Source organism: Mercurialis annua, linkage group LG8, assembly GCF_937616625.2.
Source record: "Mercurialis annua linkage group LG8, ddMerAnnu1.2, whole genome shotgun sequence".
Classification (NCBI taxonomy): Eukaryota; Viridiplantae; Streptophyta; class Magnoliopsida; order Malpighiales; family Euphorbiaceae; genus Mercurialis; species Mercurialis annua.
In genome coordinates, this window is record NC_065577.1 from 42,646,708 (window position 1) to 42,670,289 (window position 23,582).

At 32.4% G+C, this 23,582-nt stretch overlaps 2 protein-coding genes across 5 annotated transcripts; one reads left to right on the forward strand and one right to left on the reverse strand.

The window, feature by feature from the left end:
- Positions 1 to 438: 438 nt before the first annotated feature.
- LOC126662122 (cation/H(+) antiporter 15-like) lies at positions 439 to 3,821 on the forward strand. The gene is made up of 3 exons (XM_050356009.1): positions 439 to 687; positions 1,600 to 2,580; positions 2,661 to 3,821. Exons 1-3 carry the CDS (start codon positions 439 to 441, stop codon positions 3,819 to 3,821), a joined length of 2,391 nt encoding a protein of 796 aa, XP_050211966.1.
- LOC126661250 (PRA1 family protein B3-like) lies at positions 2,623 to 5,391 on the reverse strand. 4 transcript variants are annotated; one of them, XR_007635585.2, is made up of 3 exons: positions 4,637 to 5,390; positions 3,988 to 4,083; positions 2,623 to 3,584 (listed from the first exon to the last, which is right to left on the reverse strand). XR_007635585.2 is itself a non-coding variant. In XM_050355077.2 (2 exons), exon 1 carries the CDS (start codon positions 5,279 to 5,281, stop codon positions 4,640 to 4,642), a length of 642 nt encoding a protein of 213 aa, XP_050211034.1. In that variant the 5' UTR covers positions 5,282 to 5,391; the 3' UTR covers positions 3,859 to 4,091; positions 4,637 to 4,639. The 4 variants fall into 4 exon arrangements, 2 of the variants coding, with proteins under 2 accessions (XP_050211034.1, XP_050211033.1); XR_007635584.2 differs by having other exon boundaries at positions 2,623 to 3,602; XM_050355077.2 differs by lacking the exon at positions 2,623 to 3,584 and having other exon boundaries at positions 3,859 to 4,091; positions 4,637 to 5,391.
- Between the last annotated feature and the right edge of the window lie 18,191 nt (positions 5,392 to 23,582).

Here is a 23,582-nt window from a genome sequence, read left to right on the forward strand (position 1 = left end):
TTAGTAATATTATTCAAGAAATTGTTTCATTGTATATATATATGTATAATTTTTGTTAATTAGTTTCTTTTAGTAGTATAAAATTGCTTAAAAGAGTTGGTAAGTAATTCCAAAACTATTAACAGATGAATCCTTAATTACCCACTAACCTTGAAACTACTAACCTCTAGTTGCTCTTTCTATGTGGTTCTTATATCTCATCAATTCTTAATCATCCTAATTATACTACTAATTCTTAATTACTCTACCACCATTTTTCATCTTCCTAATTTTAAAAACTATAAAATTTTCATCTTTTTTTTTCTTTTCTTGAACTATTGAAGCTAAAAGTTTCCAACTCCACTCTCAACTCATTTTCTTAGAAAAAAATGGAGTCTTATAATTCTTTTGCCTCAAAATAAAAGAATTTATTGAGAAGAAATTTGTATTACTAGAAAAATGGGAATAATATTTGAAGGTAAACCAATCAAGGGCGCGCCAAGTGGTGGATTGGCAATGGTTTATCCTACGATTTGTTTTTCACCGTACGATGAACAAATGTACGGCCACCGTCATGGATTTTTTAATGGAAAGATGTCTATAATTCAAGTTTTCTTGTTACAAATTATTTTGGCTTTTGTTATGACCAAATTTGTTTACTATTGTCTTCGACCTCTGCTTCGATCAAAACCTGTTTGCTATATCTTGGTATGTTCTGCATATTACAACTTTGGAATGGTTAGCGATAATATTTTTTACAGTTACTGAACTATAAACTAAGTATTTTTTATAAAATGATTATCGTCGTTCAGTTTGTTATATTTTATAAAATGATGATCATCGTTCAGTTTGTTATATTTTGTTAATTGAACTTTAATATTTATATCAGCAAGTTACTATAACAATTCAAGTGATAATTACTTAGATAAGCAACTACCGGTTCGAATTGCTATAGTAATCTCCCGTTGATGTTAAAATAGAAGTTCACCTGCCAAAATATAATAAATTTAACCGACAGTTTAATAGATGCTGACAAACTCTCTAAGTTTAGGTTAAAATTATTGTTCTCTTTATTTTAAGAAATTGTGTTTTCTTCTCTAAAATCTGAATTTCAAGTAGCTAAAATTCCTTTTTAAAAAAGGATTTCAGCTTTCAGTGGTCTAAAAGTGGAGACAATCATATTTTTAAAAAGGCTTAAATGCACAAAAAAAATCATCAACTTTCACGTGTTTTTGGTATTTGACATGAACTTTTAATTTTGGCATATAAATACATGAACTATCAATTTTTTTGCATATATGACCAAGTTTCCGTTTTAGGTGAAAAACGGTGTCGTTTTAGGTATAAAACATTGCCGTTTAGGCAAAAAACGGTGCCCGTGTTATATATGCAAAAAATTGATAGTTTGTGTATTTAAATGCCAAAATTAAAAGTTCGTATCAAATACCAAAAACACGCGAAAGTTGGTGATTTTTGGAGCAATTAAGCCTTTTAAAAATTATAGAGGAAAAATAGTAAGTTCGATCTAAATTCAGGGGTTAATAGTTATAAAGTTCCATTTTATATCCCATTATTTTAGCTAATTTATTAACGGTTTTAATTTTGATTAATTACTTGTAGGGTGGTATAATTTTAGGACCATCTGTGCTTGGGCGAAGCAAGAGATACACGGACATAGTTTTTCCAGAAAATGAAATGTTGATATTTAATACAATGGTCAAAATTGGCATAACATACTATACTTTTATTACTGCTGTAAAAATGGATGCAGCCATGTCATTAAAAACTTCAAAAACTACTTGGATTATGAGTACATTTTGCTTCTTTAGTCGCTTCATAATCAATCGATATTTCGGTGAGATGCTTATAGCAAACATTAGCGGAACGGTACCTTGCGTCGTAAGTGATGAATTATCATTAACATACTTTATTGTTATTGCCGAGGCAATGAAAGAACATGATCTTTTAACTAGTGAATTAGGTCAACTTGCAATGTCTACGGCTATGTTAATTGAAATGACTTGTTGGGTTCCTCTTGTTACTAGAGCGGTAATTTTTCAGTTAAGTTGTATAGATGCAATTCGAGTTGTGCTTATACTAGTTGCTCTAGCACTTTTCGGAGTCTACATTTTGAGACCGATGATAATTCGAATTATCGAAATAACTCCGGAAGGAGATCTCGTAAATGAGAATTATATATATGCAATGCTCCTAGCGGCATTGATCATGGCAATGATAACAGATTTATTGTGCGGTTCTTTGTTTCCTGGAGTTCTAATTTTAGGGTTGATCATTCCAGACGGACCGCCCCTCGGTGCAGCTATAGTAGAGAAAGCTGAACTTATGGTTATGGAGTTCTTTATGCCTTTCTTCTATGTCATGGTTGGTTACCATACAGATGTGTCTTCTATATTCCACATGGATGGTTTTTTTCCTTTAATGTTCCTTGTAGGTATAACTCATTTAAGTACTTTCATCGGAACAATGGTGGGATCGATCTTTTGTGAAATAAAATTGTGTAATGCCGCATTGCTCGGTATGGTATTGAACTTCAAGGGTGTTCTTGATTATGAAACTTACGGCAAATGTTCTGTGAGAAAGGTGAGATTTCAGTAAATTGGTTTGATAATTAATGCACCGATGAACAAATAATAATTTCAACCATCGATTTCAATTTGCAGGTTCAAGATAATGGCGTGTATACTGCACTAATATTGTCAAGCCTTTTTAAGACTATCATCTACAATATTGTATTGGACATTTGGTATAAACCTAAAGAAAGACTACTTAACTTGGCTCCTGAGGCACAACGTTTCAGAACACTCCAACTAGCGTCGCATATCAAAGAGCTACGTGTTCTTGCCTGCGTTCATTCTCAAGACAATGTCCGCGGCATTATTACTATATTAGAAGCCTCCAACCCAAGTGAAGCTAGCCCCATTTTCGCCTATGTGATTCATGCCATTGAGCTTGTCGGGCGAGCAGCTCCATTGCTAGCTCAATACAACAAGAAGATGCAGAGAATTCAATCTAATAGCACATATCACATTATGCGTGCCTTTGTGAATTATTCGCGTAACTCACGAGGTCCTGTCTCGATACGACCATTCACTATGATTGCTCCTTATAGAACTATGCACAACATCATTTGCAACCATGCTCGAGATAAACACATCCCTTTGATCATAGTTCCGTTCCAAGCAAATCAAGAAGGTTATAGTATGGAAAGCAGTCAAATTCGTGATTTTAATATTCAGCTTCAATTGAATGCATCTTGTACAATTGGGCTCTTCGTAGACAAAGGATTAAATCAACGGAATTTAGAGCAGTTCTCTTGCAACATTGCTGTTATTTTTCTAGGCGGGGCAGATGACCGTGAAGCTTTATCCCTAGCGTCAAGGATGTCGAGAAATCCTGACGTGAGTATAACATTGTTGAGAATTCCGGTGAGAAGAATCGAACGAAGTGTTAACGACTTCATCGAGAACCGATTAGATGAGCTACTGGTTGAAGAATTCATGGAGAGAAATTCTGATAATGCTTGTGTTGTTAGTCGCGAGGTGGTGGCCGAAAATAGCTTCCAACTATTAGCTCTAATTCGATCTCTAGAAAACGATTACGACCTAGTTATGGTGGGGAAAATGCCGGTAAAAGCACAATTTGTAGAAGAAATGAGAGGATGGGTAGAACATCAAGAGCTAGGGTTAATAGGAGATGTATTAGTTTCAACAGACATTTGTAAGGGTAAATTGTCTGTATTAGTATTCCAACATTATGTTGAAGGGGGTGAATCTACACCCTATCAAACCTCAGCAAGTGAATCATTATCAATTGAGGCTTGAAGATTGCTAATCATTTTTCAACTAATTAGGCAATTGATTGATAATCTTGCCAATCTGTAGTTTAGCTATTAGGTTTCACGAATTCTTTTTGAAGAGACAAGTTGTAAATATAGATTCAAAGTTACAGAAAAATCAATCTGAAGAGAACTAGTTTACGAGTTGTTACCTCTCGTCTTACGCAATTGTTATCAACGCAAGCTAATCCGAGCCATCGACTCCCAATTCATGAATTGGAACCATATCAAACGCGAAAACCGGAATTCTGCATCGCTAGAGAACCACATTAATACTGTAATCTAAAATCTACAAAACTCAAAAAGCTACATATACGAATATTTAGCCATACATCCAGATCCAGCATTCAGCAGCAAACTAAAATTCACCGCTATATACTATAATAATTCAATCACAGTTAATTTCAATACTGCTTAACCCACACAGATCTAGATTTGCAGTGATGCCATTGCATCGCAACGCATGAAATTTCAAAAAATTAGCCAAAAAAACAAAATTTAAATGCATATATTTCCATTCCGCTGTGGAAATTTATCCATTACACTGATAAATTATCAAAATTACATAAACTAGCAAGTCCTTAGAGATTTGATATAGTTTTCAATACCAATATGAATACTAAAATTAAGCAATCAGATCCAAAATTATAAAATTATGCTTAACAAAATTGAATCCAAAGTTACAGTTGCAAAATAATTTAATCATCATGAAATCAAATCTTACAGGCTAAATCTACAAAATAAAATTCTGAATATGACAATTTTGCCCTTAAAAATAAGCTAGAATGAGAGAGTTCATACTAATCAAACACGCGAAGCAACAGCAGGAGCCGCCGCGGCAGCAGCGGAGGAAGCGGCGCCGCCGAGGAACGACAAGAATCCGGAATTAACCGGTTCTTGATCGTCCAAAAACAGATCCTCAGGAACTCTAAAAGCACCGTGAGCACAAACAATAGCTAATCCAATCATCAAAGCAGAGATCAAAAGAGATCCAACGCTAGTCAAGAAAACAACAACGACAGTCAAAACGACAAGAATCCCTAGCGTTTCACGGTCAGAGAAAGTTCGACCGAGAATCACTAACGGCTGATCCGACGGTCGAAATAAATAGAGGAAGATCCAACCGCCGAGGAGCACTAGAAGAACAACGAGTGAGAACGGATGAGATAACAGTGAGAGAGCGAGTACGAATCCGAGTAAGGTTATGTAATTCACTTTAAAGTAGGTTATGTTACGGCGGATCCTTGAAACGGCGTCAGATACTGAATCGGGTCGGATCAGTGCTGTTCGGTCTATTAATTCGGACCATGGACGGCGTTGGGAAAAGCCTTGGCGGATTGAGGATGAGAGACGGGAGAGGAACACGCGGAGTGCTGGTGTGGCTATTGGTGGCTGAGATTGAGGTTGCGACTGTGGATTCGAGATTGGAATTGTCGGAGCCGACATTTTGACGGCGGCGCGTGTGCTTTGAGAGCGGGGATGTAGGAGGGACTGTTAGTGGGAAAGGAGAGAGGTGATTGTGTGTGTTTTGCGGGAGGGATTTTTATGATGGGGAGCTTTAATGAATTAAATGGATGGTGTGGATGAAGGAGAGGTGATTTTCTGAACCGACACCGTTTGGTAAAAATTTAATAATAAATGTTTTTACATATTCATGTTTTATTAAATATTACTACTATATTTTTTAAAATTGACTTTGATTATTTCTAATATCTGTGAATTTAACAAAATTTATAAACTTTTATAATTAAAATGGTACAAATTTGAAATAATAAATATTTTTAAAAATAAAATATTTAAGAAAATTATATATATTTAAACTCATAAAATTCAAAACCTATTTTTTAAAAACTATTAGTTTTTTCAATTTTTTTATTTTAATTTTTTTCTATAAAATATATATTATAAATACATATCAGAGGCGGAACCATGACCAATTAAGCTTGGGTGGCCGCATGATCTTATCAACGAGTGTCCAAGGATTCGTTTTTTTCCCTCCCTTCTTCTACGACCATGGGCGGATTTTGGGGGGTCGACCCTCCTCACCGAATAAAAAATGAAAAAAATATAGAAATTGAGACCATTTTTCTTGTAGGGGGTGGTTCCGTTCCTAAAACGAACCAAATTGGAAAAAAATGTTATTTTTCGAAAATTTATACTTTTTGGTGAACTTATCCCCAACTAAGTGAGGTCTAAATAATTTGGAATAATAATCCGTCATATTTTCATATCTTATCTAATGCGTTTATTTTCTTTTATTTTTTTCTTCATGTTTTAAAAAGATTTAAACTTAACGAATAGTTAGGGAAATAAATTTAATAAAAATAATTAAATTGCGTATCATTTAGCTTATTTTTTAATAGCGGACTACCATATCGTTTCGATTATTATTTTGTAAAATAGTCAAACGACAGGCTGTTGAGCTTCTTTTTTTAAAAAAAGTAACCGAACAACACATCGATGGACTTAATTTGTCTTTTAACAACCAAATGACAAAATTCTTCCTTCAATTAAGATCTTGATTCCGCCACATAGTTATATTAAAAATACATAGATGATATTTTTATAATGTATTTTTAATATATATATATATATATATATATATATATATATATATATAATATGCAACATATAAAGCGAACTTTTTAAGCTATAAAGTGAAAAAATTGTAAGTATAAAGTAAAAACTTATTAAAAGTTTATACTTTATTTAAAAAGATTGACCTATCTTTTCTTTACATGGTTCTAAATCTAAGGAACAGGCCCAACTCAACATGAGCACAAGTCTCCAACTTCAAACATTTTGCTTTACCAACTTTTCATTCGAGCAATAGAGGCCCAACTCAGAACCACCATAAATGTCCATCAGTTATAAATTTGAGAAAATTACACAATAATTACAAATGCGGTAGTTTTTTTCTCTAATACCAACACTTTGATAAGTTTTCTTCACTATCCAATGAACTTTACATTAAATAACTGAGCTCGCATAATTATTACATTTTATACCCATTTCTATTCTCACATGTCTTCTCTACTCCACAAAATTCTTCTCTCTGAAACTTTATCTCAGACTTCTATCTCCTCCTTCTCCGATGCCTAGCTCTTTTCACTCACATGAATCTCTCATCCCCGCTTCTGATCTCTCTATGGATAAATGGGTTAGCATTTTTATTGTTGGTGATGGGTTTTATGTTTGCATGTGTAAAGATTTGATCTTTACTTTGTTGGTTTTTGGTTAAATGAAGCTTCAAGACACAGCCATTTCTGATATGGGTTTGATGGATGATCACTTTTTAAAGTTTGATAGACAAAAAAGTTTCGAACTTTTGAAATTGGTGGGGATGATCTTGGCCGTGCACGATTCCTGCTAATATAAAAGGTTTCTCAGTGGTTCTTTACTCTTTGTTTTTGTCTTTAATTTGTATTGAACTTTTTGAAATTTTGTAGTTCTCTAAATTCTTTAATTGTGAGCTCAATTAGAACAGCTATAAGAAATTTGTTATAATATGTTATCATATTTTGATAAATTCATTTTTATTATGGTTGTTGTTTATGGATCTTATTTACTTACTTTTTTTTATTTGATTTTTTATATATATTGTTGTGTATTAGAATAAATAAATTAATAAATTTAAAAATGAAAAAGATAAAAACTTCAGAAAAATTCAAATTTGATGATTGTTAAATTAAAAGCTAAAACAATAAAAGAAATAAAATGTTTTCCAGTAAATAGCCAATCTTCAACATTTGTTCTGCCGTAGGCTCTCCATCATACCATTGGAACGCACCACAATCATCTGTCTAAACCAAGCAAACATTAATTCAGTATACACGCTAACTCCTATTATGCACTCAAATTGCTCATTACATCAAAAACTTAAAGCTAGCATGACTACAAAACACACTAATCCACTAACAGTTAGCAAAAAAAACATAGTACAAGCAAATTATACACTAATTACTACCAAAACAACATAATACATCCTGAATATCCTTAATTTTTCACTAATTTGGAGAACCCTCAAAATTATCCCTAAATTCGCAAACCCTAATTTAATTTTTACAAAAAAATATTTTTGCATTTTACTTACTTTAAACTTGGAGCATCTCCAGAACCTTCTTCCAGGGTTCATTCTCGTCCACGATGTGTAAAGATACAGTCTTCCGTGCTTACAGTTACCACGAACTTTGGTAGGAGGCAAATTGAGGAACTCTTGCCTCGCATTGTCCATAAGCCAAGATGATTCAGTAATCGAAGACATTTCGACAAAGAATCGGAGGGATCTGTAATGGATTTGTTATGGAGAAGGTAGGATTATTTTTTCTTTGAGAGAAAAATTAGGGTTTTGCAAAGAAAATAGAACATGTTTAGGGATACTGAAAATTTTGAAATATAGGGTTAAGAATTTGAAACAAAAACGCTGCGTATTGGAATTTGAGTAAGGTTGGTTTGTTGATCTGGTAATTTTCTTTATGGTTTAAACCGAATTCGGTTTGAGTCTAACCCGTGTGCCATGTCGACTTCAAAGCGACAGCGTTTTGGTGCGTCATTGCTGACTGGGATGACACGAGGGCAGCAAATTCGGTTTGATTTGCAAATGGCCAAAACTGAAACGCAACATATAAGGTTTGGCTATATTTGGTGAGTTTAAAAGGTTTGGCTATAACTGACACAACCCGTAAAGGTTTGGCATTTTTTGGTGATTAAACCATTTTAAAATGACCGATACATTATCGATACATCGTAATACATTACAGATACATCATAAATACACCATCGATACATCATAGATATAGATGAGAAAAATTAATAATAAAATTTTAATACATTACCGATGTATCATCTATATCTTGCAATACACTGTAAATACATCGCTGATACATCGTAAATACATTATAAATGTGAACAATAAATCGAGCTAAAAAGAAAAACCTCGTGCAACATGGAAAAATAAAAGGACGTAGCAAGCATCAAATATTTAATAGGAAAACACGTTTTTTAAATACATATTAGAAGCAATTTATATATATAATTTATATATGATAGATACGTATATTTTTATTACATAAAATATAATATATATACTTTTTTATAACGAAATTGATGCGTTTTTAAAGTATATGATATATATATCTTTGAATTTAAAATATATTGTACATATATACATAAATAGTACATAAAATAATATGTGTGTGTATATATATACACATATAAATTTATTTATTTATATTTTTAAAAATATGAGAAAATGAATCAGCAACACATTTCAGATACATAACAGATACATAGTTGATACATGTTTAAATTATTTTGACATGCTGAAATTTGCTGACACGCGCTGACGCGTCACTGACGCGCGTGTCAGACACGATTCTGACGCATGTCAGACGCGTTTTTGACCAGTTATGACACGTTTTTGACCTTTTTTTTGTTTTTGTTTGTGCCATGTGTCTCCTATTTAGTGATTTGCTTAGAATATGTAAACTTTTATCTTTTTTTGGTATCAATGTAAATTATTAGGTTGGTGTGTATTTTTGTTATTTTCTATTTAAATAGTAATATTTTTGTGGTTTTCTACAAATGCGGTAGTTTTTTTCTCTAATACCAACACTTTGATAAGTTTTCTTCACTATCCAATGAACTTTACATTAAATAACTGAGCTCGCATAATTATTACATTTTATACCCATTTCTATTCTCACATGTCTTCTCTACTCCACAAAATTCTTCTCTCTGAAACTTTATCTCAGACTTCTATCTCCTCCTTCTCCGATGCCTAGCTCTTTTCACTCACATGAATCTCTCATCCCCGCTTCTGATCTCTCTATGGATAAATGGGTTAGCATTTTTATTGTTGGTGATGGGTTTTATGTTTGCATGTGTAAAGATTTGATCTTTACTTTGTTGGTTTTTGGTTAAATGAAGCTTCAAGACACAGCCATTTCTGATATGGGTTTGATGGATGATCACTTTTTAAAGTTTGATAGACAAAAAAGTTTCGAACTTTTGAAATTGGTGGGGATGATCTTGGTCGTGCACGATTCCTGCTAATATAAAAGGTTTCTCAGTGGTTCTTTACTCTTTGTTTTTGTCTTTAATTTGTATTGAACTTTTTGAAATTTTGTAGTTCTCTAAATTCTTTAATTGTGAGCTCAATTAGAACAGCTATAAGAAATTTGTTATAATATGTTATCATATTTTGATAAATTCATTTTTATTATGGTTGTTGTTTATGGATCTTATTTACTTACTTTTTTTTATTTGATTTTTTATATATATTGTTGTGTATTGGAATAAATAAATTAATAAATTTAAAAATGAAAAAGATAAAAACTTCAGAAAAATTCAAATTTGATGATTGTTAAATTAAAAGCTAAAACAATAAAAGAAATAAAATGTTTCTGTTTAACAGAGAGATTAATATCATGATGATGATTTTCACGTGCTTGGGAGTAGAGAAATGAACTCACAAACGAAGATGAGACCAGCGTAAATTTAAACTATTTTTTTTATTTTGAAAAATGTAGCTGATCTGGTTCTGAGACGGATCTAATGTATCAGAAATGTATCGAAAATGTATTTGAGATGTATGTGATATGTTTTCGAATTGTAATTGAACAATTTTTAAAATATGATTTTATGCAAAATAAAAATTGTAAATTTGCTTCTATATTTTTGAATTTTTAATATATTTCATGTCGGCTATTATTTTGAGACATATCTAGACTGTTTTTGAGATTAACTTAAACTGGTGATAAATTTAGTGAAAGCATTATATAGTTATTGGTTTAATTTATTATGTATATATTATTATACATATTAGATATATCCATGATGTGTACATCGTATATATACACCGCCGATACGTTGTAAATAAATTGTCGACACATCATAAAATACATCATTAATACATTGTAGATACATGTTTTTTTTTATTATTTCAACGAAATGAATTTCATTGATACACCATTAATTATAATTTTTAGAATCCATCTCCAACTCAGAATGATTATTTTCAACAAAATAATTTTCAAATTGACCGATACATGTGTGTATTAATGATATATAGATGATACATTTTCGATACGTAGCAGATACATAGATGATACATGTTTAAATTTTTTAGATTATTTTAACGAAATAAATTTTAAAAGGCTTAATCACCAAAAAATGCCAAACCTTTACGGGTTGTGTCAGTTATAGCCAAACCTTTTAAACTCACCAAATATAGCCAAACCTTATATGTTGCGTTTCAGTTTTGGCCATTTGAAAATCAAACCGAATTTGCTGCCCTCGTGTCATCCCAGTCAGCAATGACGCACCAAAACGCTGTCGCTTTGAAGTCGACATGGCACACGGGTTAGACTCAAACCGAATTCGGTTTAAACCATAAAGAAAATTACCAGATCAACAAACCAACCTTACTCAAATTCCAATACGCAGCGTTTTTGTTTCAAATTCTTAACCCTAAACGCTGCGTATCATTTTCTCCTCTGAAACTTAATTTCTTTTTTCCCTCTTCGCCATTTTCATCTTCTCAATCTCTTATTCTCTAACCTTAAAATTTCTAGAAAGAAAAAAAAACCCTAATGTCTCAAATATATGCACTGAACAACTCGGTTTCTGAATAATTTCCCCCACGTTTCAGTGAACATAGATGGCGACTGGAAGACCAAAAAATTACATGTAAGTAATTGCAACTCGTTTGAATAGGGATTTTGAAATTAGGGTTTTTAAGAAACTTTGTTTCAAGGATTTTGCTTGTTTGAATCATTATGTTTATTGTTGTAATTAGAGTGTATTTTCAGTTTTGATTTCAAAATTAGGGTTTATCGTGTTAGCCATTTTAAAATTAGGGTTTTTAAAATTAGGTTTTTTTTAGCAATGTGGAATTAGATCTTTCGTTTATTTGATGGTTTCTTTTTGCAATTGTGGTTATTTTGGAGTTTCAAATTTGATTTTTAAATTAGGTTTATGTGATGCAACGGATGCCTTCATTCCTATTATTGTTTTGTCATTTTCTCCATTGCAGTAGATATATATATAATCAATTGTTCATCTTTTTTCATTATTTCTTCATTGCACCAATAGAATTCCATAAACGATAAATCATACCTTTGCCTGCTGCACCACTATCTGCTTATGTTTTCCATTTTTTATGTTTTGTTATCACCTTCCTGTTGTTATGCATTTTGAAATTAGGAGCTTTAAGCATGTTTGAATTAGGTATTTCGATTGTTTGATGATTTTTTAAGCATGTTTGAATTAGGTATTTCCTTGTCTGCTGAATCAGTAATTTTGGTATTTCACTATCTGTTAAAATAAACTACTGTTAATTATGTTTATTGTTTAATTTTTAGAGCTTCCGTGGAAGTATGGGTTGATGTCGATATGACTGATACAATACCAGTGAAATGGAAATACAAGAGCGGTCACTACGTTGAATCGTCATGGTACTGTAATGAAGGATTAACCCATAGTGGTATAGTGGCCAGGGTTAAAGAAATGGGGCATGGACACGTAAGCAGAATAGGTGTGTATAAGCCAAGCCGAGAGTTTAAACCAAGACTAGAATGGGAAGCATTAACCATGCTGAACAATGACGTCGAGGTCAAACAATTCTGGAACGAAGCTGAAATCAACGGTTTTGGAAAAATGTTTATAGAGTGTAAAGCTGGCACAATGGAAAAGCCTGTTCTTGATAGAGAAGGAGATTTTGAGTTTGATAATGCTAGTGTAGAGGAACATGTATATTTAGAGGATGATACATATGTGGAGGATGATGCGGGTGTGGAGGAAGATGCAAATTTGGAGAATGAGGCAGCTGTCCAGGCATATGTGGAGGATGATGCGGCTGTGGAAGCTGCAAATTCGGTGGATGAAATGAGGTACATGGCTGACAGCGAACAAGGAACTGATGACGAAGACGACGAAATCAATGGTGCGAATGAGTTTGACGAAGAGTGCATTACTGCTAGGGAGAGTAATCGTAATTTTCGCACTGCGGACGTAGATGCAATAAACGGTTTAGGTTTAGATGACTTGTTGCTGCCCCGGGTGGTGTTTTTAATGAAGATCAGGAGTGTGGGGACTGGGCTACATATAATGCAGCAAATCGAGATACAAATGATGAAGAAGTTGAAAAAGTTGGGAGTGATTATGCAGATAGTGATGATGGGTTAGTCACACAATCAAGTAGTGATGAGGGTGATCTAGAGATTAGGGTAAAAAGGAAACCTAAGCGGGTTTTTTATAATCCCAAGTGCAACCACGAGGAACTGAAATTTGTGGTCGGTATGCGTTTTACGACAAGATATCAATTGAGGCATGCTGTTCAGCAATGGGCAGTGTTGAATGGGCACAATATGGGCTGGGCTAGGAGTGCTGTTGATAGGTTAGAGGTTGTTTGTAGTGGAGATTGTAGTTGGAGGCTATATGCATCGAAACTCGGTGGTGAGAAGACATTCTGGGTAAGAAAAGTTTCGAAAACCCATACTTGCCCCAGAGCCATGACTAATAGGCAAGCTACAGCGGACTGGGTTGCAAAGGAATTCATTCAGAGGTTTCGTAGAAACCCAGCGTATGTTGGAAGTGAAATGATGCTTGACATTAAGGACAAGTACAATGGCCTTAGTGTCTCGCGATCGACCTGCTACAGAGCAAGGGACATAACTTTGGTGCTTATTCGGGGGTCTCTCGAAAGCCACTACGCGCTTTTTAGATCATATGATGCTGAGCTGAAGAGGGTTGATAAAGAGGGCTTGTTTAGGTTTTATTTCATTCACGATCCAGAGACTGGGGCTCCAGTGTTTCAGAGGTATTATGTGGGTTTTTCTGGCCTAAAAAAGGGTTTTATCTTTGGGTGTAGACCTATTCTTTGCGTCGACGGTTGTTTTTTGAAAACTTTGGTTGTCGGAGCGCTGCTTAGTGCGGTTGCATGTGACGGCAATAACCAGATGTTCCCGGTCGCGTGGGCCATAGTAGAAGCTGAAAACGAAGAAACATGGACATGGTTCATCGAATATTTGATGGACGACTTGGATTACGACGATGGAATGGGACTGTCATTTGTTAGTGACCAACAAAAGGTCAGACCTTTACTTCATTTTTTGCACTGGTTTATATTTGTTGCTGTTTATGGCTGTGTTATATTTGTTGTTGTTTATGGTTGTGTTATTTGTTGTTGTTTATGGCTGTGTTATTTGTTGCAGTTTATGGTTGTGTCATTAGATTTATACGTAGAGATAATGAACTGAAAAACAAGACTTAATGAACTCAAATTAACTAGAATTAGAGCCCCAACAATCAACTAGATTCCCAACAAATTAACTAGAATTAATTAGAATTACATCCCCAAAAAATTTGATTTTTAAACTTGGTCAATTTCACATAATCAAAATCAGATTTCTAAACTTAGTTATGTCACCATTGCCGCTGGTCATGTTTTGGTATTTTGCAGTTTTATTACATGGTTTTTTGCAGTTTCCTTACTTGAAATATGGTGTTTGCCCACTTGTGTTAACTATTTCATATTGTATTTGATTGATAGGGTTTGGCAAATGCTATTCGCAAACGGGTCCCTATGGCAGAACACAGAAACTGTGCGCGCCATATTTACGCCAATTGGAAGAAGAATCATAGGGGGCCTGAGTTGAAAAGAATTTTCTGGAATGTGGTGAATGCTACGAATGAGCCGGAGTATGAGGCGCACCTGAAATTGTTAGAAAAGGAAAGCCCATTTGCACATTCAGATTTCTTAAAACAGAGTCCAAATGTTTTTTGCAAATCATTTCTGAGGGAGAGGCCATTGTGCGATGCGATAACTAGTAATCTGGTGGAGACCTTTAACGGATACATCGTCAAGGCGCGACAGTTGCAAGCCATCCATATGCTCGAAGAGATTCGTACAACCTTGATGGAACGGATGTTCACGAAGAATGAAATGATGGTGAAGCATCATGAGGATCTTTGTCCTAGAATTAGACAGAAAGTTGAAAAGAATCAGAAGCTGACAAGGCATTGCAATGTGACACCTGCAAAGGGATCGTTTCAAGTTAAGTTTTTCGAAACTCAGTTTGTTGTTGACCTCACTAGCAGAATATGCTCCTGCATAGCTTGGCAGTTGACCGGCATACCGTGTTGTCACGCACTCTCTTGCATCAATTTCATGCGACACAATGCGGCAGACTATGTGGATGGCTGTTATAAAAGAGAATAGTACTTGAAGGCTTATGAGTTCTCTCTCCAGCCTATCAATGCCCCCAACATGTGGCCTAAAGTGGAAGGGCTCCCTATAAGTCCGCCTCCATATAGGAAAATGCCGGGGCGACCAAAGAAAAAACGAAAGAGAGATGCCGATGAGGACCCAAAACGCAGGAGTGGAATGGTAATGGATTGCAAGCACTGCCGCAAAGAGGGTCACAACATCAGGGGATGTCCCAATATTGATAAGGCCCCAACTCCAATGCCACTCAAGGTATGCCATTACATAAGTTTGCGTTTTTCTTATTGTTGGCAGTTTTATAGATTATTATGGTTGTATTTGATGTTTGTCTCATGCTGTTATATGAAGCGTCGACCGGGTAGGCCATTAAAGAACAGAGACAAGAATGTCAGTAATACTGCCAACACTAAAGAGAAGGCCTCTACCTCGTCTTCAAAGGGGAAAGGGAAGGCAACTGACACCCAAGCTTCTATACCTAAAGCGTTGAGAAAGAAAACAAAAAATAGCGTGGTTTCGACTCAATCATCTGCAGCACCAGGGAGCAATAATCAGGCAAGTCAAAGCAATGAGTCTATTATTGCAAGTGCTATCCAAAAGGCACACAATGCAAGAGAAGCTCGCCAGGTAACCCTTCAAACTCTACTTAATACAAATTTAAGATTATGTGTTTTGTGATTTATTTTGATTCCTTCAATTGCAGGTCAGAAAAGGCGTAGGTATGCGAATAATGACTGAATCTGGAAGTATATACACTAGAGTAAGTTACTTTGTCCGGTCAAATTTGGTTAATGCATGTGTATTGTTAGCTGTTATTGTTTGAGTATGCTGTTATTGTTTGAGTATGCTTCTGTTTGAGATGGGGGTATCAAATAATTTAAAAGGGTTATTATTGGGTTAATGTGACACCTGCAAAGGGTTAATGAATGTCAATAATTGATTGTGCAGTTTTGAATAATTTTGTTAGCTTATAGCTACTCCAAGTTTTGAGACTTACTTAGTTTTGGTAATTAATTGTTGCAACATTCGTGTTATGAGTTTGTAAGCTCTTTGAATGTTTAGTATTGTTTGATTAGTGCAGATTATGAATCCAATATGCAGACTGGATTAGTGCTGTGTGATTTGATATAGTCAACTGTTTCATTTTAGTAAGCTCTTTTAATGTTTAGACATTAGATGTGATTTAGTAAGCAGTAAGCTGTTTGATTTAGTAAGCTGTTTGATTGATTTTCTTTTGTTTATGTTTTTGCAGTCGTCCGCTACGGCTAATGTAAACTACGTTTACGGTTCCAATGCTACAAAAGATGCACTTACAGCCCCTAAAAGAGGTAGAGGGAGGCCTCCCGGAAGCAGTAACATATCAAAAGGTGCACTAGGTTCAAGCAGTAATACGTCGAAAGGAAGTTGATCAACATGAAGGACTGTTTTTGGATTTTGTAAATGCTTGTAATTAAACACTAACAAGCTGTTATGGTAGTAATATTTTTTGGGATCACTAACTCATACACATAGTATGTTAGTGTAAATGCTTGTAATTATATAGAAACAAGCTTCTTTTGATTAAGGTAGTGCTTCTATAAACAAGCTACTTTTGGTTTACACTATCTATTATTTATTATAATTAAAATTTGAAGTATTTCTTCATGTAGAAACATGTTTAATCATTCAATTGTGGTTTCATTTATCAGTACTTGGCTATTCTTTGTAGTTAGGATTTTATGAGCAAGTACTAAACCTTAAAAAGCCTCTAGACACTAAAATGAATTCAGTATTCCCTAAACCTAACCCCTAATTTGTTTCATTTAAGTGTCTAGAGGTTAGCAAAAAAAAAACACAGTACAACCTCTAGACACTAAAATGATATGATTTCAAACACTCTATATACATTGGTATTGAGCTACTGAAGCCTCTGACCCGTAAAAGTAGCACAAAATGGAAAGAAAAGACCAATAAACACCCTAATACTTTTCTCATAAGTCATTAGAAATAGTGAATGGCGAAATAAAGAGAAACAAACATAATAGATAAGCAATTCATTACATTAATAGACATTACATAAGTCAGTCAGTCATTACATTAATAAGATTGACCCAAAGTCAATTCGCAAAATAATAGATATCTCGTACAGTACAAGATTTTACATTGATAGCACCAAAAAAAGTTTAATAAGCCAAAAGATTCATACTTCCTACATAGTTCCTACAGACAGCCTACATAATACTTCGTACAAACAGCCTACAACCATCTTCGAGCTCCACTATCATCACCTACAACACAGAGACAAACCAAATGCTTCACTAAGGCAAACCCAAAAACTCATTTCCATTACTTGCAGATGAAACTACAAATAAGTAAAGGGCATAAACAAAAATTAACAGTAGCATCATCTTGCAAAACCTGCCACAACTCTGGGAACCTTCATCTTTAGACTTCAACTTCTTATTCTCTTCAATGAGCTTCTCAAACGTTACTGCTGCTTTCTGTTGTGCCTCCTTAATCCTAATAAGTTGTTCATCTTTGTCTGCAATCAGAATCTCCTGCTTTTGCACTTGCTCATTCAGCAATATGATCTTTTCCAGTAAATAGCCAATCTTCAACATTTGTTCTGCCGTAGGCTCTCCATCATACCATTGGAACGCACCACAATCATCTGTCTAAACCAAGCAAACATTAATTCAGTATACACGCTAACTCCTATTATGCACTCAAATTGCTCATTACATCAAAAACTTAAAGCTAGCATGACTACAAAACACACTAATCCACTAACAGTTAGCAAAAAAAACATAGTACAAGCAAATTATACACTAATTACTACCAAAACAACATAATACATCCTGAATATCCTTAATTTTTCACTAATTTGGAGAACCCTCAAAATTATCCCTAAATTCGCAAACCCTAATTTAATTTTTACAAAAAAATATTTTTGCATTTTACTTACTTTAAACTTGGAGCATCTCCAGAACCTTCTTCCAGGGTTCATTCTCGTCCACGATGTGTAAAGATACAGTCTTCCGTGCTTACAGTTACCACGAACTTTGGTAGGAGGCAAATTGAGGAACTCTTGCCTCGCATTGTCCATAAGCCAAGATGATTCAGTAATCGAAGACATTTCGACAAAGAATCGGAGGGATCTGTAATGGATTTGTTATGGAGAAGGTAGGATTATTTTTTCTTTGAGAGAAAAATTAGGGTTTTGCAAAGAAAATAGAACATGTTTAGGGATACTGAAAATTTTGAAATATAGGGTTAAGAATTTGAAACAAAAACGCTGCGTATTGGAATTTGAGTAAGGTTGGTTTGTTGATCTGGTAATTTTCTTTATGGTTTAAACCGAATTCGGTTTGAGTCTAACCCGTGTGCCATGTCGACTTCAAAGCGACAGCGTTTTGGTGCGTCATTGCTGACTGGGATGACACGAGGGCAGCAAATTCGGTTTGATTTGCAAATGGCCAAAACTGAAACGCAACATATAAGGTTTGGCTATATTTGGTGAGTTTAAAAGGTTTGGCTATAACTGACACAACCCGTAAAGGTTTGGCATTTTTTGGTGATTAAACCATTTTAAAATGACCGATACATTATCGATACATCGTAATACATTACAGATACATCATAAATACACCATCGATACATCATAGATATAGATGAGAAAAATTAATAATAAAATTTTAATACATTACCGATGTATCATCTATATCTTGCAATACACTGTAAATACATCGCTGATACATCGTAAATACATTATAAATGTGAACAATAAATCGAGCTAAAAAGAAAAACCTCGTGCAACATGGAAAAATAAAAGGACGTAGCAAGCATCAAATATTTAATAGGAAAACACGTTTTTTAAATACATATTAGAAGCAATTTATATATATAATTTATATATGATAGATACGTATATTTTTATTACATAAAATATAATATATATACTTTTTTATAACGAAATTGATGCGTTTTTAAAGTATATGATATATATATCTTTGAATTTAAAATATATTGTACATATATACATAAATAGTACATAAAATAATATGTGTGTGTATATATATACACATATAAATTTATTTATTTATTTATATTTTTAAAAATATGAGAAAATGAATCAGCAACACATTTCAGATACATAACAGATACATAGTTGATACATGTTTAAATTATTTTGACATGCTGAAATTTGCTGACACGCGCTGACGCGTCACTGACGCGCGTGTCAGACACGATTCTGACGCATGTCAGACGCGTTTTTGACCAGTTATGACACGTTTTTGACCTTTTTTTTGTTTTTGTTTGTGCCATGTGTCTCCTATTTAGTGATTTGCTTAGAATATGTAAACTTTTATCTTTTTTTGGTATCAATGTAAATTATTAGGTTGGTGTGTATTTTTTTTATTTTCTATTTAAATAGTAATATTTTTGTGGTTTTCTCTATAAATTTTAGGCCTTTGTTGAAAATTATCCATTATTTACAAAATAATTAGAAATATACGCGTTTAACCTTTTTATTGGTAACAACATTTTTTGACCAAAACGAATTTGTATTGACACAGAAATTATAAAACTTTTTGCATTTAGCACGTATTCCAACACGCATAGCAAACAATTCACTGAACCTTATATAATTAAGATAGACTTCTCACACACCTCAACACTCATCTTCAGTCATTTTTTTCTTTTTGAATTTTAAATTCTCTCTCTTTTACTCTCTTTCATCACCATTCCTTTCTCTTTCTCTTTTATAGCCAATTTTCTCTTTTCCGTTCTCCCTCACCATTTTTACTGCCATCTTTCCTCCACATCTTTTCTTCACCGCCATTTTTACTCCGCCATCTTTCTTCATTGCCATTTTCTTTCGCCATCTTTTCTCCGCCGTCGACCGTCTTATACCAACTTTAAAATTGTGTTATATGTATTTTTATTTTCAAAATTGGTTATCCAATTTTTAAAGATCCGCTTATTTGTTTTTATTTTTTAAGATTGTGTATGTTTTTATATTTCAACTTCTTTTTTCTTAACCAATTTTTTTCTTTTAAAAATAAGTTATTTTTATTACTTAAAGATGAATATGTACACTTTTTTTTATTTTTGTATTCGTCTTATTTTCTTAAATCTAGCATGAAATCGTTTAAATATTCATCAATAAATTTTCGTATACTATTGGTACACCTTTTGTATAATTTTGGTATATTTTTTAGTATTTAATAGCATGGTATATTGGTATGTTTTATGTATACTATAACTGCATGATCTGTGATTGATTGATTATAGTTTACATTCGAACAACGGAAGGTACAATCTTCTGTTTTTTTATACTGTTTGCAGTTTTGTTATATACTTTATGTATAATTTGTGTATTCTTTCAAATATTAAAATTCTCTACTAGTACAATCTTGTCTAGAAACTAAAATTGATTTCAGCTTTGCCGGAAACAATTTCATTGGAATGAAGCTGCAATAAATTTCAATTCAATTTTGCAGTAGTCAAACTTCCTAGATGTTTATTGTCTACTTTAAATATGCTTTCTGTATGTCTGTGTAGCTACCGTGAATTCATAATTAGGTTTTACTTGAATCTTCGATTTGTTCATGTATAAAGCAACCATGCATCCAATTTCTAATGAAAAAACATGGGATATATTGGAATCTAAAAATCATATTACTCTTCCTCCTTATGGCAAAATTGTTTCAAGAAGATCTAAGAAAAGAAGATATAAGGCGTCATGGGAGAAAAAGCAAACAGTAACATGCAAGTGCGGAAAAAAGAAGCATAATAAAAAGACTTGCAGAAATTTACCTAAGAGAAACATGTGATAGTTTTACTTTATTTTTTAAATTTTTTAAATTTATATAATCATTGTTGAAATTAGTATGTGGTATACTTTATGTATATCTTAAATATACTTTCTATTTTTGATAAATTCTGGTGTTATTGAAATGGTATACTTTTTATATATTATCTGTCTTCCATCCAAAATTATACTAAATATATACTTTAAATGAAACCATACCCTACAAAAAACAAAAGTACATATTCTTGGTATAAAATTACTAAAATAAATGTATTTTATGTATATTTTTAATATATTTTGTTATTTATATTAATTTGAAATTTCTGCTTCTAGTATAACTTATGTATGTTTTAATTATATTTTATATATATGTAATATAAATATGTAAAAATACAAGTAACAAGTTTATAACACAAAACACAATCTATTTACATAAAACAACAGTTAAGCAATTTAAAAAAAGGGCAAACAAATATTCAGATTCAAACAAAACATAAAATTTCAAAAATAACAATCAAGTCTATGTAAAAGATCAAGCTTTAGTAGTTTTTCTCCTTGAAATTTTTCTTCTGCTAATCCATCTAACAACTTCTTCTTCACTGTCAATAGTATCTCTGTTTTTCATCATTCTGCATTAGAAAATACAAAAAGACATTTCTTAATAATATACAAAAAGTACACAAAATGTACATAGAATATATTTTTTTTTATAAAGTATACATAAAAAATACATAAAATATAGTTACTCTTTTCTATAAAGTGTACACAAAGTATACAATAAAAATACTCAAAATATATTAATTATTTCCTAATAAAAATACTCAAAATATATTTATTTCAATGAAAGTTATATAAATTTGTCAAAAATTTAATAATTATTAAAAATATTTTTTTTAAATTGATATCAACAATTTATATATGCATAATATTTCTATTATTGGACAAAATTATATAGTTTTAACAAAAATGATATAGTTTTAATCATAAGAATAGATAAGAATACCCTAATCAAATAATCAAAATTTTAATATGAAATCGAACGATAAGATACATATGTTTTTTTTAGCCATTGAAGAAAGAATCTTATTTTGAAAAAATAAAAGAGAAAATAAGAGAAAGAAATTAAAATGAAAGAAGACAAATTAAAAATAATCAGCTATTCTTCAAAAAATAATAACTCAGGTATATATATATATATAATTTTGCAAAATTAATAAGTTAACCACATAGTTTTATCAAAAAGAAATAACTTTTGGTTCAGCTGTTTCTTATAGCTGGTGGCTGTTAGCTGTTAACTGTTGGCTGGTAGCCGATAGCTGATAGATCATAAGTGTTTGGTGAGATTTAATTAGCTGTAACTGTTTATATATAAAATGACCGTAAAGGGCAATAATTTTTATTTTTATTTATTAAATTATGAATATATTATATCATATATTATTTAATAAAAGTATTAATAATTATTTTTTATAAGAAATAATATTTAGTTTAAACTTATTTAGATATTTTTTTGATAAATTTGTAATAAAGTTTTCAAAAAGTTATTAAATTATATTTGTTTTAATATAAATAAAATAATTTTATATAATTTATAAATGATTAGAGTATTTAAAAATAATTTAAATAATTTTATATATAAAAAACGGTCTATTCTAATAGGGGTAATTTTATCTAAATAATGAAACAGCTATCAGCTGTTGGTAAAAAGCCCCAAAATGGAGCTTTTTAAACAGCAGCTGTTAGAGGTTCAAGAAGCTCCAAAAAGCTCTGAAAAATTCCTCACCAAATATTTTGGTGGAGCTTTTTGAAAAGCAAAAATTAAAAGCCGCACCAAAAAACTGAACCAAACACCCCCTTAATTAAGTGGTTAACTTTTGATTGCAAAAGAAAAGGTAATATGTGTGCCTAGTGGGATTAGTTTCACTAATTCCGTATTAAGCCCAATTTTCTCAACTTTGTGCGCAAAGAAATTGTTGACCACGTAGTTTTGGAATTATTTTTTAAAAACGCGTGACACATATAATTTCCTCTAAATTTTACCCAAACAATGCAGTGATAAAAGTCCATCAAACCTGAAAAAAATATAAAAATAGACTTCAAATATGGACCACAACATATGCTACATGACGATAATGACCCTCATTTAAAAGAAAAGCCCCTTTTCAAAAACAGAGTTCATCATTAAAGGCTTAAGGTCTGAAAAACTACCGACCTTTCAAATTTTTTTCAATAACACCCTCACCTTGTAATTTTTTCAATAGCACCCTATTTGTATTTTTGACATTCAATAGCACTCTAAAGTAAAAAAATTAGATGATTTGATTACTATAAGGATGAAAATTTTCAAAAAAAATTAAATTTAAAGGTGAAATCATACTTTTTTCTACTTGGACACTTTTAAACAAGTCTTTTAACTTAAAAAAAGTTCAAATAAGTCTTCGATAAATGAGTTTAATTTAATAATTTATGGTGCTATTGAAAGTCAAAAATACAAAATAGGGTAAAATTGACTGTTTTACAAGGTCGGGGTGCTATTGAAAGCCAAAAATACGAAATGGGGTGCTATTGAAGAAGTTACAAGGTGAGAGTGCAATTGAAAAAAAATTGAAAGGTCGGTAGTTTTTCAGACCTTAAGCCATCATTAAATGCTAAAGCTCACTCTTTAGTATAAGTACTTCCAAAAATCCATGCAAAACTTTGATCAAACCTTTTCAAAAAAAATCTAATCC

Bases quoted from the DNA above. Each gene is read 5' to 3' on its own strand.
- LOC126662122 (XM_050356009.1), top strand. From the start codon at position 439: ATGGGAATAATATTTGAAGGTAAACCAATCAAGGGCGCGCCAAGTGGT. The intron at 688-1,599 runs GTATGTTCTGCA...AATTACTTGTAG, and splicing joins AACCTGTTTGCTATATCTTG to GGTGGTATAATTTTAGGACC. The intron at 2,581-2,660 runs GTGAGATTTCAG...TTCAATTTGCAG, and splicing joins GCAAATGTTCTGTGAGAAAG to GTTCAAGATAATGGCGTGTA.
- LOC126661250 (XM_050355077.2), bottom strand. From the start codon at position 5,281: ATGTCGGCTCCGACAATTCCAATCTCGAATCCACAGTCGCAACCTCAA.